This window comes from Pipistrellus kuhlii, unplaced genomic scaffold (assembly GCF_014108245.1).
Source record: "Pipistrellus kuhlii isolate mPipKuh1 unplaced genomic scaffold, mPipKuh1.p scaffold_m20_p_25, whole genome shotgun sequence".
Lineage (NCBI taxonomy): Eukaryota > Metazoa > Chordata > Mammalia > Chiroptera > Vespertilionidae > Pipistrellus > Pipistrellus kuhlii.
In genome coordinates this window covers 5933372-5954355 of record NW_023425524.1, presented here as the reverse complement: position 1 = coordinate 5954355, position 20984 = coordinate 5933372, and the positions used below count along the sequence as shown (strand labels likewise).

The 20984-nt window shown below is 40.3% G+C and overlaps 1 protein-coding gene across 3 annotated transcripts in view; it reads left to right on the top strand.

Annotated features, from left to right (window-relative positions):
• Positions 1-20984, top strand: part of BRINP3 (BMP/retinoic acid inducible neural specific 3) — a 167012-nt gene that overhangs the window by 134046 nt on the left and 11982 nt on the right. For all 3 annotated transcript variants that reach the window (XM_036453621.2, XM_036453622.2, XM_036453623.2), the window contains one exon: positions 3698-3920. In XM_036453621.2, the coding sequence (XP_036309514.1) occupies positions 3698-3920 (223 nt within the window). The remainder of the gene's footprint in view (positions 1-3697; positions 3921-20984) is intronic.

The window sequence follows — 20984 nt, the reverse complement described above, 5'->3', positions numbered from 1 at the left end:
GTCTGTAGGCTGACACTCTATCCACTGAGCCAAACCGGTTAGGGCTCAATGGATACACTCTTAATGGATATTTCCAGATTACATGAGATGACCATGTTTTCTTACAGAACTCTACTTGCCCCACAAAGTATGGCTAGTCCCTGTTCCTTTGCCACTTGAAATATGATGGTAGATTAAGAAAAAAGAAAAAAAAGGGGGGGGGGAGAGGGTGCAATGATACTTCATCTTCCACTTGACTTTGGACATTATTGTAGGACAAGATGTTATCTGGCATTCCCACTTTGTAGCTTTATAAATCACTAACACACATCCTAATTCTAATGTGTCATTCCTATTTCACTTTTATATCCTACAAATATGTGAATCTTACCAATTGCCATAGATGAGAGGAAAAAAAATATCCACAGGAATCTTTCTGAGGATTCTACTGCCTTCTAAATAGAATGAATTTCAGATACTAGAGACATTAGTCTAGCACTCAAATATATTTCACGTCTACTTGTCATTTAAAAAGAAATAAGATGAAAGGCTTATTCGTATTCTCTTTCCTAGACACGGAGACAGCTGTTTGTTCTGTGTACAACAGGTGTCCAATAAATGGTTTGGGTGACTGTCAGTGGTGACTCTTAATGACTTTATCATGAAGTAATTATTCATGTGTGTTGTTAAAACCGTGTTTCTTAGAAATTACCCCACGACAGTTTTCAGCTGACACAATTACATACACTTGGATAAAATTAAATTCTATTTTAAGCTATCCTTTCCCGCGAATATAATTTACTGATTTAGAGACTTTCAGAATACCATTAGGACGAACAATGGAAAGAATTAAAATATGCATGCCCACGGAACAATAAAGGCTTATCAGACATGTTCAAGTGAAAGACAACAATGAAATGAATGATTAGTTTTCAAAGTAGCGGCATCTGCTCTGAGACTACTCCCAGGATATTTCCCAGTCCCCAGAAAATACTTGCTTTTGAATTGGATCTTTATTCAAGAGAGCGAAACTCTCAACAGAGACATATGGGACCAAACAAATCGCAGGGTTCTGTGGAATTGGGATTTAAAATGCATTTCTTATTTGTAACACTGCTTGCTTAAAAAGATGATTGAAGCATATCAATTGGATATATGTGCAGATATTTTTCCCCGTAATCACTGGTGCTAGGATGTTATCATTTCCTTTGGTTTTACTTTTCTTTCTAGTAAAAGCCTATACCTGCAGTGTCCCCGAAATGCCAGGACTCTGCATTTATTTGTTGTAGAAGAAATAATAACCCTAATATTCATGAATATCGTTTTCTATTACTTTGTTAAAAAGTTGCATTTTCTATCACTGATGAAGTGGCTTGGATCTGAATATAGAACTAGCCCTAACACACGAAATAAATAGAAATTAATTGCTCTAGCCAGGTATCTGAATTAATGTGGTTCATTTATCAAGTGAGAAATGGCATGTTTTAGGAAGTGCTAATGACAATATGCTACTCTAATACAGATGGTGCCTACACACAAAAAACAAGTGTTAACACACCTCGTCCAAATTCCGTTGAATAATGATAATAATAGTAATAGCCATAATGGCATTTGAAAATAACCATGTTTTTAATATATATATATATATATATATATATATATATATATATATATATATATATATATATTGAATACAGATAGGAAGGGAGAGGGAGAGGTAGAAACATCAATCAATAATGAGAGAGTATCATTGATTGACTGCTTCCTGCCCCCTACTGGGGATGGAGCCCCCAACCCGGGCATGTGCCCTGACCAGGAATAGAACAGGTGATGTCCTGTTTCATAGGTTGACACTCAACCACTGAGCCACACCAGCCTGGCTGAAAATAACTGCTTTTGAATTGTATCTTTAAAACTAACCAAATTAGAATTTAAAGTAACAGTTCATAATGTCATAGACTTTTAAAGGTACATGAGACTATCATCCAGAACTCTCTATCTCATTTACAAAGGGGGAAACTAAGGCACAGAGACGCTGAGGTTTAGCGCATACCATATGGCATATAACTTCATAATGGGCGGAAAAATGACTAAAGTGTACTCTGTCGCACTTGCCAAATAATACTTGTTCAGCCATTGGAAACATTTTCCAAATCTCTCAGTATGTTGATGTGTTCGTGGAGTTAACCTTAACATGTACTTCCTGATATTTTCAACAAACATATTTTCAATAAATACTAAAAGCAACAAAAAGTTCGTGTCCTGAGCCAGTTTATAATATTTACTTCAGATATAAAAGGAGAGATGAGGGAAAGGTTCAGCTATCATATTTTAATATTTTAAATGTGATAAAATATATAACGTTTGTCATTGTAATCTTTCTAACCGTACAATTCAGGGACATTAACTACATTCAGGATGTTGTGCAACCATCACCACTATCTTGTCTCCAAATAGTCATCATCTCCCGCAACAGAAATCCTGTAGCCATAATGCAATAACTTCCCCTCCCCCCTCCCTCCTCTAGCCTCCCCTGGCAAATTCTAATTCATTTTCTTTTTCTTTTTTTAAAATATATTTTTATTGATTTTTTACAGAGAGGAAGGGAGAGAGATAGAGAGCTAGAAACGTCGTTGAGAGAGAAACACTGACCAGCTGCCTCCTGCACACCCCCTACCGGAGATGTGCCTGCAACCAACATACATGCCCCTGACCGGAATCGAACCCGGGACCTTTCAGTTTGCAGACCGACACTCTACCACTGAGCCAAACCGGTTTCGGCCCAATTCATTTTCTGTCTCAGTGAACTTAACTATGCCAGAGAGGTCACAGAAGTGGGAGCACACCATATTTGGGGTTGGACTCACGTATTTTCAAGGTTCCTTTGCATGGTGGCAGGTACCTAAACAGCGTTTATTTTTATGGGCAGTTGTGATGTTTCTACCTTTTGGCTGTAGTCCCAGCCATCCTTTTGTTTTTGGATAATTAGCAGACCTTTTAGATTATTATTTATTTTCGTGCAGCATCAACTTTTGTTGCTACTATTGGTTAATCAGACATTTGAAAAGAAGACGATTTCAAGCATGATAATTAGTGTAACAAAGATGAGAGTCGGTATTGGAGCTTTAAATGCTTTTTATTTTTCTCTCTCTTTAGTACCCATTTATGATTTATACTGTTATATCAGTCATAGCAAATTGCAAATGTTAACCATTAATCAGAGTATAGAGTTGGATTGTATAATTTTCTATTTAAAATTCCTCTTTAAACATTAGTAAATATGCTTCATAATACTTTACATATTCTATACTAAGTTAATAAACATTTCTGAAGATATTTCTTTGACATAAAACACTTGGAAAGGCTTAGAATACTACTGGCAAAAATGAAGGATGCATTAATGACCACTACCTATGGAGAGAATTTATTCAAAGACCATCAAAATGGAGAACATGGGGGAACAAAATAAGTTTAGCTTACATTTTCTGACCAAATTATTTTATCTTCTTCCCTGAACGTTCTGTTTTAAAGGGAAACCAAAAAGAAAATACGATTAAAGCATCAAAACATCTTCCTGTTCGTTTGCTACTCAACAATAATAAATTGCATGGACTCGATTATTTTTAATATTAACATGTGAAATCTGTTTTTGGAGAAAAAGGAAGATAATTGTTTATAATAAACATATTGGATTTTCACAAAATTTTTTTTTTTCCAGATGAATTCAAGTTGTTTATGAAAAGGCTGCCCATGAACTATTTCCTCAACACGTCCACCATCATGCACTTGTGGACAATGGATTCTAATTTCCAGCGTCGCTACGAGCAACTGGAGAACAGCATGAAGCAACTCTTCCTGAAGGCGCAGAAGATTGTATACAAGCTCTTCAGCCTCAGCAAGAGGTGTCACAAACAGCCCCTCATCAGCCTGCCGAGACAAAGGTAGGACACCAGTGGTGATGTAGACACCTGAGGGCATTGTTTTCCCAGGGGGCTCTGCTTCTGGCTGAATGCAGGTGTGTGATAACACATCGATCGGTGTTACTCACATGATAGGCAATCATCAGAACACACAGTATGATTCCCAAGTCTCAAAGGCATAAATTGTGGTTACTTTCCAAAGGAATATAGCACATGAGGAACATACAAAGCAACACTTCCTAATTTTTTCCTTTTCTTTATCTTTTCTTTTACTTTCATAGAAAGGAGTGGGAGAGAGAGAGAAACATCAATGATGAGAATCATTGATTGGCTGCCTCATGCACGCCCCCTACTGGGGATCCACCCTGCAACCATGGCATGTGCCCTGATCAGGGATTGAACCATGACCTTCTGGTTCATGGATCCACAACTGAGCCATGCCAACTGGACTTTTTTCTTTTATTGTTAAAATTGCGGAGTCATAATAATGTGGTATGTGAGGTAGTCAATGAAGAATTGTATCACAGTGAATCAAAAACACAGAGCCTTATCGTTAAATTGTAAGCAATGGGGTAAACTGGGCCACAGAGTGAAAGTTCTTATTATGCAACTTAGATTGAAAAGAATTTAAAGTTTATGTTCTTTGATTAGTGTTCAGAGTACCATAAGCCTTATTCAACATGAGTCTCTGAAAACTGCTGGAGACGTTACTAATAATTTATGTGAATGATGACAGACTATTAAAATACTGTATCTGAACTCTAATTTCAAGAAACACAATTTTTAGACTTGCTACTTTAAGACATATTGACCAGACAGTGCAATAAAAATCGTATTTATTTATTTGAAGTCAGATTAAAAATACATCAGAATGAAAAGCTAAGGGAAAATATAGAATGATATCACAAAAAATAAGCATTTGCACTATCTCGGTAATAAAATGCTTGCGTTTTGACTTGATGCTTAAATCATTAAGAGGAGAAATCTATAATTATAGATTTTTTCCCCCCTGAAAAAAAGTAAACACCTGAAAGTCTATACATTTTTCAAAATTCAATTTCAAAATAAATCATCGGCATTTCCTTTCAAATCACTGGATTTTAGGACATTCAAAATTTATGTACCCATCCCCACAATCCAAGTGGAGAAGATTTTATTCTCCCCCAAACAAATCCAGTCCTGATTAGCAGTAACTACACATCCATACTCCCATACCCAGCCCTAGGCTATTTAGCTATAGAAACCAGTCACACCGCCTTATCCTTCTAGCTGTCCCTGGTGTGGACAGTCCTTATAAAGGCATTCATGCACTGTGTGTCTTTGTGACTGGTTTCTTTCATTTAACACAGTACTTTCAGACTCATCCGTATTGCGTGTATCAGTAGTATGGGTCTCTGACATGTCATCCTTTGATGGACATTGTAGTTGACTCCACTTTTTGGTTAGTGTGAGTACTGCTAGTATAAACATTCATGTATGTTTTTTTAACGTGGAGGTATGTTTTCAATTTTTTTGGGGGGGATATATCTGAAATTGAGTGAAGGTAACTATACGTAACATTTTGAGGTGCTGCCAAGCTGTTTCCCAAAGTGGCTGCAACATTTCGTATTTGCATGAGTGACCCCTCCATTGCCCCATAATCCTCTGTTGTTGTCCCTCCTTGGCTTGCAGGCATCCTGGTGGGGGTGAAGTGGATCTTGTGGTTGTGGTTTCTATTTCCCAGTGACTAATGATGCTGAGTGTCTTTCCTGTGCTAAGTGCTCATTGGCTATTGTCTTGGAGTGATGTCTGTTCAAATTCTTTACTCACTTTACCTTTCACTTTTGTTATTGAGTTGTTGTAAGAGTAAGTTATGTATTTGGATGATGGTCTCCTATCAGTTCTATGATATACGAATATCTCCTTCCATCTTCTCTCTCTCTCTCTCTCTCTCTCTCTCTCTCTCTCTCTCTCTCTCTCTCTCTCTCATTAGTTTAGTTAAAGTGTGCTAATTTGGTTTCAAAGAACTGACTTTTGCTTTTCTTTGTATTTTTTCTTTGATTTTTTCCCCACTGTAATCATTATTTCTTCCTTCTGTTTGCTTATCTTTACTATGATTTTTTTTTACTATCATAGAAAAGGTAGGTTATAATTTAAGAACTTTCATTTTGTTAAAATATAAGCATTTGCAGCTATAAATATTCCTCTGAGCACTGCCGTAAGTTTTAGTATTTTATGCATCCTTTAAGATTTTTTATTTTTTCTACGTAAGCTGCTTTTATATATAGCTGCCTGTGTACATCCCCAAGTAGAAAATCCCCACTGGTGGGAGACACTGTTACTTAGGTGTAATGAACGTCATGCTTCACGTGTGGAGTAAATACAGTTTGTAAACCACTAAAGTAGATGGTTCGTCCCATCAAACAAAAATGGGAAACATAAGAGTATGGTGAGTCCGGAAGCAAGGGGATGAGTTTGGTAATGCACAGGTTTGATTTAAGAAATTGGCTTAACAAGTCTGGACAGAGCGGGACCTTGACATCTGAAGATCTGAGCAGGCTGGATGGTGGTGCTTGTGAAACTACAACATCTGAATATCATATCACAAAAAAATGTGGAGATAGAAACTATGGCTGTATGTAAAGGGTGTGTGGAAAAATGGAAACTGCTAGTGAGCAGAGAGAGTAGGGTACAATACAGGGTTGGGCAAAAGTGGTTGACGGTTGTTCATCTGTAAACCTACTTTTGCCCATGTTGCAGTGTTGTTCAGTGGTAGAGCATCAGCCCGTAGTCCAATGGGTCTTGGGTTCAATTCCCAGTCAAGGGCATGCACCTGGGCTGCAGGTTCCTTCCCCGCCCAGTAAGGGCACATTTGGGAGGCAACCAATCAATGTGTCTCTCTCACATTAGTATTTATTTCTCTCTGGTTCTCCCCCTCGCTTCCACTTTCACTAAAAAAAAAAAAAAAAAAAAAAAATCAATGGAAAAATATCCTCAGGTAAAGATTAATAATAACAGAAAAAAAACCACATGCATGTCTAGAAAAACAATTCAAACATCCAAATTTCCCATAAAAGTGTAAGATATTTGAGGAATGTATGAAAACATGAAACAATCCAAGTTGGATGTATACAGAATAAATAAATAAATAAGCAACATAAAATAAAGATGTATTATGTGGAACAAGTTTCACTAAACTATAGGACTTAATATTTGATTTATTTAGTTCAGAAGTTTTAGGAAACAAAGATTGCCAAAGGTTTTTCTTGACTTCCTTTTTCCAGTGCAGCACAACTCCTCTGTTAGCCATTACTCCCGGCACACACCATGCAGACTTCTTGCTAGATGCACCATTTCACTGAATTTGGTTTTCACCCATGACCATTTTTCCTCTACTAGGAATGTGAGATATTGTTTCTGTTTTGCTTTCTCATTTTGATTGAATATAAAATGTCATTGGGAAAACTAAAAACCAATATGTAGTATGATCAGTTACTACAATAGAATACAGTTGGAAAAAGTTTGGCTATTTATGGGGTATGTTTCCAGAAATTTCTAAAAAAGTGGCTAGGCAGCCCTAGCTGGTTTGGCTCAGTGGATAGAGCATCGACTGATGGGCTGAAGGGTTCTGGGTTTGATTCCTGGTCAGGGAACATGTCTGAGTTGCAGGCTCTGTCTCCAGTGTGGGGTGTACAGGAGGCAGATAATTGATGATTTCTTTCTCATCATTGATGTTTCTATTTGTCCCTCTTTCTTCATCTCTGAAAGCAATAAAAATATTTTTTAAAGGAGTGTCTGAGCCAGTGGTCTGCAAACTGCGGCTCGTGAGCCACGTGCAGCTCTTTGGCCCCTTGAGTGTGGCTCTTCCACAAAATACCACGTGCGGGCGCGCAGGTACAGTGCAATTGAAGCTTCGTGGCCCATGCGCAGAAGTAGGTTTTTGGCTCTCCAAAGAAATTTTAATCTTTGTAGTGTTGGTATTTGGCTCTGTTGACTAATGAGTTTGCAGACCACTGGTCTAAGCAATACCAGTGACTCAGTTCCATTGCAAATTCTGATTTTTGTCCTGCCTTTATGATATTCTTCCCAGCTTTCTTTCTTTCTTTTTTTTTTTTAACTCATCACTGTAAGAACTGGATTTCAATACCTGATATTCTAAAATCTTGAAATACAAATAAAAACAAACAAAATGCATCTTCTAAAATAAAATGATTTCTGACACTTCCTGCATAATGGCAGGTAGGCTATTTTCCTACATGATGTAGTTTTTCTTTATATTGCTTTCTTTTTGGTAAAGCATGACACTCAGATTAAGCTCTCCCCCCAAGTCTGGACTGCCATCGCCACTGCTCCTCATGAATTTCTGTGACATCAGAATCCCCTTTCCCACCTGGGGAAACTGATGACATTGGTGACCTGGTGTTCCTGAGGCAGTCACCTTTTGCTACCCTAAAACTTTTGACATAAGTAACGATGACATTCTTTTATTTATTTTTATTTTTTTTACATTTTTTATTTAATTATTATCTGTGTACATATTTTAACATTGCTCCCCCTCCCATACATACCCTCCCTCCCCAGAGTTTTGTGTCCATTGGTTGTACTTATATGCCTGTATCTATTATCTCCCCCAGATCTCCCTCCTCTCCCCGCTGTAATTTGACAGTCTACTTGTTGCTTTACTGTCTCTGTATCTATCTTTTGATTCATCAGTTTATATTGTTCTTTATTATCTATAAATGAGTGAGGTCATGTGGTGTTTCTCTTTCATTGACTGGCGTATTTCATTCAGCATGATGCTCTCCAATTCCATCCAGGTTGCTGCAAATGATGAGAATTACTTCTTTTCATGGCAGCATAGTATTCCATTGTGTAGATGTACCATAGTTTTTTGATCCAATTATCTGCTGACAGGCACCTCGGCTGTTTCCAAATTCTAGCTATTCTGGATTGTGCTGCTATGAACATAGGGGTGCATATATCCTAACATTCTTTTAATGAACGGACAATAATTACAGAAACTATTGAAAAGTATTCAGAGATAGTTCTCTCTTTTTTTAATATATTTTATTGATTATACAGAAAGTAAGGGAGAGGAATAGTTAGAAACATCCATGAGATAGAAACTTGGATCAGCTGCCTCCTGCACACCCCCCACCAGGGATGTGACCTCAACCAAGGTACATGCCCTTGACCAGAATTGAGCCTGGGACCCATCAGTCCACAAACTGATGCTCTATCCATTGAATGAAACTAGTTAGGGCTTCAGTGATAATTCTTAAAAAACAACTACACTATTTTGATCAGCCAAGGATCCATAGAAATATTTCATTTATGGTCTCTTTTGTAAACCTTTAGCAACCAACTCTTTAAGGGGTAAATACCCCCCATCTTTAGCATGAAGTAATTTTGTGATATGAATATTTCCATCATGGCCAATTACAAGCTGCCCTTGTGGTGCCCTTGAACATAGAGTAGTTCAGAGACGATCACAATTGGCTCTTGCAGGCGCCAATAAACCACTACAAATGGATGAACATATGTTTTTTTAAAAAATATATTTTTATTAATTTCATAGAGGAAGGGAGAGGGTGAGAGTGATAGAAACATCAATGATGAGAATCATTGATCTACTGCTTCCTGCATGCCCTCAAGCTGGGGATTGAGGCTGCAACCTGGGCATGTTCCCTGATCAGGATTGAATCCATAATCTCTTGGTTCCTGGGTTGATGCTCAACCACAGAGCCACACCGGAAGGGCTAGAAAGGTTTTAAAAGTTAGTTATAATGTGGAATTTAATACCATGGGATTAACATTTTGAAATACCCTACATTAAATTATTTGGTCTACCTTGAACTTCAAATGGACCTTCTACGCACACATACACCATGACCGGGTCATTTGGAAAATATTGGTTGGTTACTTAGGAAGATCTACGTGTTGACACATATAATTTATTCTACAATACCAAAACAGTTTCACCCCCTGATACTGCCATTGCATTTGTGAGAAAAGTCGTTACGTATTGAAAAGCTGTCGATCTCATAGGGGCAGACACAAGTTTTCCCAATTGGGAATCTTAACTTGAAAGCTTGAGATTTCACATTGGTTTTAAATATGTCAGTTGCCTGAATATTAAATGTCAATACGTCTGAGGTGATAGCTTCATTTCTTTCCGTTTTGACAATGGACCTGCTCATAAGCCAAATCTAACTAGCCATAGTTTGCCTGTCCATCATTCTTCCGAGTAAAATATGGTTTGAAAAAGTGCTGGCCCAGAGAACAGAAAACATCACACAGAGTTCTGTCTCAAGTCCACCACTAGGCAAGGGGGTAGCACCAGGCATTATCCATCTGCCTATTTCAGGGTTTGTTTGTTTGTTTGTTTTAAAATGGTCTTCACCTAGTTGTATTTTTATTTATTATTATATTTATTATTATTTGTCACCCAGAATATTTTTCCACTGATTTTTTAGACAGAGTGGAAGGGAGGGGAGAGGCAGAGAGAGACACATTGATATGCTGACTCTCACACCAGTCAGACTAGGGCTGGGGATTAATCTTGCAACTGAGATATGGGCCTTTGACCAGAATTTAACCCAGGACCCTTCTGTCTTTGGGCCAGTGCGCTATCCACTAGCAAAACCGGCCAGGGCAAGTCCAATCTCTTTGAAGTCATCTTTCCAGTCATGGGCTATTTATGATTGTACCATTATCTGAGAGAGGAATAAAATCACTTTTTTTCCCTTAAGTCAATATTACTTGGCTTATGTGACTATAGCCAACTTCATCCCTACCTAATAAAAGGACCTCACTGAACGGCCTCCAAATCCTTTACAATTGCAGAATGTGCGATTTAATTAAAAATGGCATTTATATGATTAATACAGGAAACTTTTGCTGAGAGCAATTTCATATGAAACTGTAGGGAGAAGTCAGGATATTAATGTTCCTTATACTTCTATGCTACAAAAGAATGTTAGATTATTTTTGTTTCAATCACTTTCTGGTGTCTCACATGCTAATAATGAAGCAGTAAATGAAGAGAGTTTAATGCATCCTCAGTGCATTCCTGAGACATGTAAAACATAACAACAATGACAAAGTAGCCAGCAAATGGAAGGAGCTTAAGTAAACATGCCCAAACTAGAAAACACAAATTTCTTATGCATAGCTCATTTTGAACCTATTCATGAAATTTCTGCAAAATGTGTTTTCATGAGTTCCAGAGTCAAAGTAGAATTTGTCGTAAAGGTAATAGCATCAATTCTAAAAGACACGCACCGTTATGTGTGTAGAGTGACACACAGCAGCTTGGATTCTGACTCAGAGCCATGCTCTTTCCTTTTTCCTCAAGAAAATCTGTCCTTTCCCTCAGCGACTTCCTTTTTCCTAATTCTTGGGGTAGCCCTGACTTCCACTCTTCTGACTCTAAGTTCTTATTTCTTATCTTTATTTTAAAAAATATTTTTCCATTGATTTTCAGATAGAGTAGGAGGGATAGGGAGAGAGAAACATCAATGTGAGAGACACTCTGATTGCTTGTCTCCAGCATGTGCCAGGGATCCAGCCTGCAACCTAAATACATGCCCTTGACCTGAATAGAACCCATGACCCTTCAGCCCAAAGGCAAAACGCTCTAACCACTGAACAAACTGGCTAGGGTTTTTCTTATCTTTCCATTGTAGCATTCCTGCTCGGACCTTCAGCTCAGAAATCATTCCATGACCTTTCAACTTATTGGATCTTGATAGATGTTAGCTGAACATAGTTATTTCAAAATGACTTTATAGTTAGGTGTAAAGTGTTTTTGTGTTTTTTAAATGCCTTGCTAGCCATAGCATTGCCCAGTTTGAGGCATACAGGCAGGGCAAAACCAATAATGTGAAAAGGGTAATACCAGTGCGATTATAATGTTGTGAATGTCCTCATTTTCCTCTCCTGGATACAAGGTCGTGAGGGGCAATGGGATAACTAGTGTCTTTGATGTTTTGTCCAGAGATCTCTGTCTATAACCAAGGGACCATTCAGGAAAGGTCCAAATCCAAACTCTGGAGGCGCCCTTCTTAGCTAGCTACCTTTTGACAATATTATCAAATCAAAGGGCCTTGGTCCTTTGGGGAATTCTGTGGACTTCATGATGTGCGTATTTGTATGTGTATGAGCATCGCGCAAAATAACAGGTCAACAGCTCCCTGTGTTTTCAGTAAAAGGCTTAGTAGTGTGTTGTCTTATTCTCCTTTTACATGTATTCTCATTCTCCTGTCGGAAGAAAAGGCAGCTAAGGGAAGTGGTATTGAATGGGTCACGTTCCCAATAAGAGATTCTGTCCTATTCCTCGCTATGCAAATGTCTTACAAGTACGGCTTCCCACATCTTCTTGACATTAAACAGTCTTCTAAGAAAGATGAAGAGGATCATTACCATAATGCTTTTTACCCCCTGGTAACTCAATGGAGTTGCCAGCTAAAATAATTAGATTTGAGAACAGTAACAATATGGATGGCTCCAGAGGACTCTTAACACTTAGGACTCCTCTTTTCTTTTTGTAAGCAAGTTAGCCTATCAGAAATGCCCTGGAAATGAGGTCGGAAAGCTGACACCATCCCCCTTTCCCAGCACTACAAGGAGTATCATTTTGCTTAAACAGTCGGAATCCGTGTCTTATTGTTTGCCGACCTCAGGTTTATGCAACAGAGGGTAGGTGGAGGGCTGTATATCTGGCTTCATTTCCCCCTCATTACCAAGTTAATAAGCCCTCATTGTGTTTCACCAAATAAGTTGCATCTTATGAGATATTTGTTTGTTTTCTTAAAAAATACATAAAATGAATGTGTGTGTGTGTGTGTCTGTGTGTGTGTGTATAAAATTCATTTCATAGAGGAAAGGGGGGAGAGAGAGAGAAACATCGATGAGGCACATCGATTGGATTGGCTGCCTCCTGCACGGCCCCTACTGGGGATTGAGCTTGCAATCCAGGCAGGTGCCCTCACCGGGAATCATTCCGTAACCTACTGGCTCATAGGTCCATTCTCAACCACTAAGCTAGGCTGGCTGGGCTCATTCCAATACTATGCATGAGATAGAAAGTTGCATTAAGTTGGTACAGGAAGTTACTTCTTAGAAAAATGTTATGGAGCAAAAGGAATAAGCTTATTCTTTGTTGATATTACATTAACCATCACCAGTCTGTATGTGGACCATAAAGTAAGAATCAATAGAAACTCCAAGACACTAATGTTTCTGTAAATCTCATAATGTTATTGACAATAAAATTCCTAGACTGGATGCACTTTCAGTTTTTAAACAGATTTAAATCAGAGCTGAGAGTCAGTCTCATTTCTGTTTGCATCACTTCTGAACAATTTCACTGGTATTATGGAAGAAATGGATACATGTTTACTTGCCAAAGTAAATACATCATCCACTATTGGGATGGTGTGATGCTTTTATTACCTCAAAACAGAAGCTCATCTAATAAAACAGAATTATTATGTTATTCATGAACCTCCCCCCCGAATACATCCGGCAAAATGTTGTGGCCAGCGGTAAACACCATGATGTAGGGGTGACCTGACCAGCTGAGAGCAGACTAGAATCTTAGTGTATTATCTGCATAAAAGAGAAATGAAAAACGTGTTTTCTTGTATTCTATGAAAGTCTCTTCAGCTTTCATATCCATGACACTGGAGGCTTCCATGTCTGCAGATGAAATTGGTTATGTCAAAGCTGTCACTAGTAGATATATTGATAAGATAGTATTTGTCCTGAACTCTTTTCCACTCTAAATGATGGCAGTAATTTAAAAGCAATTGTGATGTTAAACTAAAGAATAAAAATCAGCCTAGCACGTGTAGCTCAGTGGTTGACCATCAACCCATGAACGAAGAGGTCATCGGTTTAATTCCCAGTCAGGGCATATGTCCAAGTTGCAGGCTGGATCCCCAGTGGGGGGCCTGCAGGAAGCAGCCAATCAATGACCCTCTCTCACTGATGTTTCTATTTCTTTATCCTTCTTCCTTCCTCTCTGAAATCAATAAAAGCATTTTAAAAAATTAGATAAATTTTATAAACACTGCCTTTATCCAATCAATCCTACTCAATTAAGTGGGGTGGGGGTGAAATCTCCTTTGGGTATTTTTCACAATAAATTGAATCTCATGCTTAACTTTATAACACCATGTAAAGCAATGTGCAGCCCTTAATCTTCATAGTATGTTTAATATCATGCATACTGAGGCCAAAAAAAGAACCTCTGTCACCTCCTTTTATCATAATTTCCTCACACATCTTTTTCATATTTATATGTATGTACTATGTATATGTAAACACACAAAAGGTCTACACACATGTACCAAGTCATTACAAATGGTATAGGGTTGAAATCCAGAGTCATTTTACTTGAGCATTAAACAAATATTACATTTTTCTAAAATCAAATGGCTTTTTAAATCAAGAAGGGAAAAACTAAGCATTACCAAGCTATGTTTATGTCTAACACTGAAAAATCTCTGTAACACTTTAAACACCCACACACACACACACACACACACACAACTTTGAAAGACTTCATTTGAGGCAGCCACCACAAGTTATAAAGTCGGTGAATACATTTCAAAAATCAATGCCAATTGAAATCAAAATCCCCTTTCTCACAATCCAGATGCACTTCAGACAGCAGCAAATAGAACAGCACAAAAGAACATCGATGTGACAAAGGAACACGGGAGAAAACGAAGGTCAGTTTGTTGTGTTTGTTCTATTAAAGTAGCAGGAAGGCTTCATGTAGGCTTTTCCGAGGAGACAAAAGGATCAGGTCTGAGGTCGTAGCTTTTATTGAGCTGAAATAAAATTAATTCATACAAGCAGGAGAGTTTGCCATCAACAACCTAAAAACAGAGTAGTAAGGATATAAGAAATCCTACCAATTTCAAGACAGATTTGTATTTATAAAATATTGTCCTCAATCTTATCCTTAGCTCATGCACACACACACACACACACACACACACACACACAATGAATTAGAAACATAAGCAGAACAAGACATGGCTATGTTCAAAATACATGTTTCTGCTTCATAACCTCATCTAAATTCCTCTTGAAATGAAAGAAATTACATCACTGCCAAATTACATCACTATCTATATGCGGGAATGTGGAGAGAATTTTAAGCATGTACCTGTTTTTGCTCCATGAGCATAGTGTTACAGGTAGTTAGGGTTATTCCCTGCAATTATAAGTGAGGGAACTTAAGGTTAGATCATCTAAAAGGCTGGCCCAGCCAATGTGGTTCAGTGGTTGAGCATTGACCTATGAACCAGGAGGTCACAGTTCAATTCCAGTCAAGGGCACACGCCCAGGTTGCAGGCTTGATTCCCAGTCGGGGGCGTGTAAGAGGCAGCTGATTGATGATTCTCATCATTGCTGATTCTCTCTCTCTCTCCCTCTCCCTTCCTTGTCAAAATCAATAGAAATATGTATTTTAAAATGGGATGTTTTATATGCAAGAAATATCAAATCCATAAATTTAGGTTTGTAATCTATCAATGAAACTATCAAATCTACACATATGTCGTAACGGTAACATTTGCATGAGACACAAACCCATGAGTCTTGCATTTCAGGAGGAGGATGAATGAGGGGCAGTTGGGAAGGGCTGATGCATTTCAATGAGGGACCTAAGAAAAGCGGGGCTCGTTTAAAGAGACAGAGACCTCCTGCTGCAGCCAAGGGACCCTTTCAGGCTTGTTCTGAGGGCGCCAGTGTCTCTCTGCACCTGTTGCTAAGGGGAGGCACGCCTGCTCAAGCTGCAGAGTGAATGTGCCCCAGAAATGCTGAAAAAGGGCCCCTCTGTGGTCTTCTCTCCCTGGTGAATAGAGATGTTTCTCTCCTAAGCGGGGAGTGGCAAGCCAAGGCAGCATTCCGGGGAGACACCTGGGAAACTTGGCAGCCTGGAGTGGCCACGCCGCCTGGCATGAATGGCTGCACAGTGAGCTGAGCCCGGCAACCAGCCCTCTCTGTGCGGGAGCTCCAGGAATGCTAACGAGACCAGCTCCTTCCTCAGGCCTCGTTTTGCAATACAGTTCACTCCGTCTCCCCAAGTTCGAAATCAGATCATTTGGCTCGAGTTGCAGAGTTTTAATTTGGTGAAAGGATCGCTGTGAGGTGGAGGAAAATGTCAAAATTAAGTCGTGTCTGTCCAGCTGGTGTGGCTCAGTGGTGGAGCATTGACCTATGAGCCAGGAGGTCATGGTTTGATTCCCTGTTAGGGCACAGGCTCTGATTGCAGGCTGGATCCCCAGTGGGGGGTGTGCAGGAGGCAGCTGATCCATGATGATTCTCTCATCATTGATGTTTCTGTCTCTCCCTCCCTCTCTCTAAAATCAATTGAAAACATTCAAGGAAAATGAAGCTACTTCTGGTCCTGCCATTTCTCGGTTCAGGAAATCAAAGGAGTGTCTTGTTTGATCCAAGAAGAGCTGTTATGCTTCCCATTAGTCGCAGGCTGTGCCCATAGGAGTCCGCATCCATGGCGGCCTGCTGGGCCTGCGGTACATGCCCTCCCCCTCCTTTGGCAGCCACGCGGGTCTGGTGCCCTCCCTCTGCCTGGGACACGGACCCTCTGGCTGGCTGTTCAGGTGTCACCTCCCGGAGCAGGCCCCCGAGCCCCAGCACTATTGTCTATGGCATTATATTCTATCTTTCTCATGGCACTTCTAGTTCCTCACTAGTTCTTGTTACTTCACATATTTATCCAGGAGCAAACCCACAGTGGGACCATGTCTCCTTTTCAGCATTGCAGTCTTCATCCAAAAATACAAACAATAGCCGAGACCGGTTTGGCTCAATGGATAGAGCGTCAGCTTGGGGACTGAAAGGTCCCGGGTTCGATTCCGGTCAAGGGCATGTACATTGGTTGCAGGCACATCCCCAGTAGGGGGTGTGCAGGAGGCAGCTGATCGATGATTCTCTGTCATCGATGTTTCTAACTCTCTATCCCTCTCTCTTCCTCTGTAAAAATATCAATAAAATATATATTAAAATTGTCTTCTTAAAAAAAAAACACACACAAAAATACAAACAATAGCAACACAAAAACCCACAATGTGGGTGGCTGCCTTTTTTTGTTTGTTTGTTTGTAATTTTTTTTGTTTCCTGTTGGGTTTGGTTTTTATGAAACCTATGGACTTGAGCTAATCACACATAGGGTTCAGTAATACTTTCCTTGTTTGCCTCATTCCATGTACATGTGCATTCTGGTCTCTTCCACTTCCCTCTGATGGGCTCCCACTCTGTGGGCTTGACAGAGTCTGTAAAGGTGCCCTGGTCTTTGTGAAACCTGCAGTGACGGTTTTCACATTTGTATATTTAATCTGCACGAGTTGTGTAGCATGTATTTTCTTTCTTACTCTTTCTCATGAAACATGTTTGCAAGACCCACCCAACGTCTGTACCTGTATTTCATGGGTTCTCATGGTTGTCCCGTGTGATCCACCGCAGTGGCCAGGCACTCCTCAGTGGTTTGTGAGTCTGGGTATGGGGAGTGTTCAGTTGGCTTTGTGTGTGTTTTTAAATCGAAATGAAGGTGGCAGTCAATCTGAAGGCGTGGTCGGGGCCGGAAGCTGTATTTCCAGAATGTCCGTTGGGGGGAGGTGGCAGGTGAACCTGTTGGGAGTGGCATAATGTGTAGCGCACAGACACAATAGGGGCTGGAATCCCTCACTGACAGAGCCCAGGACGGTCCCAGTTTGGGAGCGGGTGTGGGGCAGGATTTGGCGGTGGGAACGTGTGCCTCTCCCCACGTAGCCATTTGGACATCCTGGTGAGAGGAGGCTTGCCTTTTCAGTGTGTGGCTCCCAAGATTACTAGGGCCATTGACATCTGGCCAGTGAGAGGTGTTAAGAGTGAGTGGACCAGCGCCTCAGTCGGGTCAAGAGGTGGCCAAATCCGGATTTGAAGCCGACTGGGAAGTAGAGACACCTCCAAACCACCATGCTAACTGGGGTTGTTGAGAAAGTGAAGCCAGTTCACCCAGGGGCTGCTCTCGGAGCAGAGTCTTGACCATGGGGAGGTCTCCGAAGGTACGAGGTTGAAAGGAGGTCTATGAGCAGCCAAGTGCTTAGCGGCTTTGTCAGGACTTTCAGAATTAGCAAGTTTTTGCTCTCTTGAGACGATTAAAATAATGCTTGGGGTGAATGCAAGCAGCTTAGAAGGTCTGAGGCCACTGAATCTAGTTAATGCGCTACTGCACAAGAGGCGGTGGGAATATTTTGATGGCCCTGGTCACTGTGGCTCAGGTAGAGCATTGGGCTGAGTGTGGAAAGGTCCTGGGTTCGATTGCCAGCCCCGTGCGGGAGGCAACCAGTCTGTCTCTCTCAATCGCTTTCCCCCTCTCCTTCCCTCCCACTCTCTCTAAAAATCCATGGAAAAAATATCCTTGGGTGAGAATTCACACACACACACACACACACACACACACACACACACACACGTTTTGATCAAAGGCCTATATTGAATAAAACAAACCAAAAGGAGAGCAAAGCCATGTTAGACCATTTTATTTATTGGTTTTTAAAAAATATATTTTATTGATTTTTTACAGAGAGGAAGAGAGAGGGACATAGAAACATCGATGAGAGAAAGTCATCAATTAGCTGCCTCTTGCACACCCCCCACTGGGGATGTGCCCTCAACCAGTACATGCCCTTGACCGGAATCAAACCTGGGACCTTTTGGTCTGCAGGCCGATGCTCTATCCACTGAACCAAACCGATTTCAGCCATGTTAGACCATTTTAGACCTAATTGCTCAAAGGTGAGAGTGTGTGAGGACATCCAGGTTGGGGAAGTTTGAAAAAAAGACATTTCTGAAAAATGTCTTTAACAGCGAAGATCTGAGTCAACTCTTATTTGCTCAGAGAACACTGCCAGCCAGAGATGTCAAGGAATGTCAAAATATGACAGAGATCTTGACAGCAAATCCAGAATGGTTCTCTGGACGAGCTTCCAGAACTCTCTCCCGAAGTGACACTTTGCTCTTACACCGTTCCCTTGCCTGGCCCTTCCGGTTTGCAAGGACAACCCCACTGAGGTTTGTCTCCTGCAAGTCAGAAGATAAACTCCTGTCCCCGAAATAGATCTGTGCTTCTTAAAGGATTTTTCTCTAAAGAACAGACTGGCGTGCACCGTGTTGATTTAAAATTAGGCCTGGCTGTCTGAGCTGCTCGCTTCCCATCGTTATTTACCTCTTATTCTGTCTTGCTTTGAGAAGTATAACGGGCAAATAGCCTTCTCCGCGTTATCCATTACAGCATGTGGAATTAATTTATTTCTCTCTAAATCCTCGGTGGCTTTTGGAGAAGGATGCCAGCGGAATGAGAAGGACTGCTAACTAGGCACCTAAAAGCCACCTCTTGTTTGCTAACCTTCTCAGGTTTCAAGTCTTCAGCCCGATGGTAGGATTCTCATGCCTCATGTCAGGCATGCTGCTCTAGACACAGGCTGACCCATGTCCTTACTGCTGAGAAACTGTACATATTCTCTTAGCATGATATTCTTTATGTACCATGTATCATTACCTACTGCATGGATTATACATATCCCAGCACTGGTGAGTAACACAGCATTGCAACCAAAAATTATAGCTTAATGCTTGCTTGCACATAGATAGCCAGAGACCTGACCTTGACTGTTTAGTACAGTGGTCGGAAAACCAAGGTTCTCGAGCCACATGCGGCTCTTTGGCCCGTTGAGTGTGGCTCTTCCACAAAATACCATGGCCTGGGTGAGTCTATTTTGAAGAAGTGGCATTAGAAGAAGTTTAAGTCTCTCAAAAGGAATTTCAATCATACTGTTGATATTTGGCTCTGTGGACTACGAGTCTGCTGACCACTGGTTTAGTAGACTTTCAAGTGTTTATTATTATAAAGTGATAATAATCATAGATTTAAAATATATATTTTTATTTATTTCAGAGAGGGAGAGGTTGAGAGAGAAACATCAGTGATGAGACTCATTGATCAGCTGCCTCTTGCACACCCCACATGGGGATCAAGCCTGCAAGTGGGGCATGTACCCTGACTGGGAATCGAACCATATCCTCCTGGTTCATAGGTTGATGCTCAACCACTGAGCTGTGCTGGCTTGGATAAACTATTTTAAATTTATTTTTCTCTTTGTACTGTTCATTGAGGAATCTGTACTGACCTAAACGCACTCTTTGGTCTACTGAAGGTAGGAGATGCAGGCTTCAATGGAGTGGCCAGGGGCTTCCATTACTGTGCACAGAAGGGAAGAAGGAATATTAAGGAAAAAAAATGGGTGCCTCTACTATACCATCCCATCGCAATTTTAATTTACAAGTGTTTGATCCATGTTGGGAAACATAGCAAATTTCATAAACTACCATCCAATGACCTGTGCAGAAAATCAATTACACCTTCTGGATAGCTACCTCATTCTCACCGTTTTTGCCTTCATCCTTATCAACAAAGGCCTTCTGTTAGGGATTGTTCAGATGAAATGCCCAACATAGTATTTCAAAGAACTAAGCTAGACTTCCAGGAATGTTTTCAAAGAGAGCCAAGATATATATCTACAGATCTTTCCATAATGCTTTATTGCACACGTCTGCATTTCCATACATTTTTATATAATTATGTACTGCCTTTATTCACTTTTACTTCTTTAGAATGCGCTTGATAGAGAAGCTCTTTATTCTGCTTCCTTCTTTAATGCTTCGGGACAGCATGACCTTTATTCAGCCGAAAGGACCCTCATTAGGAGTTTGAGTGCTTATGTTCCAGACCTTGTTCTACTACTAATTACCTGTGTGACCTTGGGAAATGGTCCCCACCAATCAGGTTTCCATGTTCTCATCCACCAAGTGAAGGTGTTGGACAAGGTGATCTCCAAGGTCCTACCTACCCTGCTCTCATTTCCGGGATTCTCTGACTCGGGGCACGTGGTGGATGCTGATCTTGATCTAATTAATTTTCTTAGTCACAGTCACAAGACTGGATGGAATGTATTTCCTCACGATGTTGGAGAAGGGGATGCGTGTGTCAAGATTTCGGTGAAGTATGAACTGTGGGGCTGGCTTTTC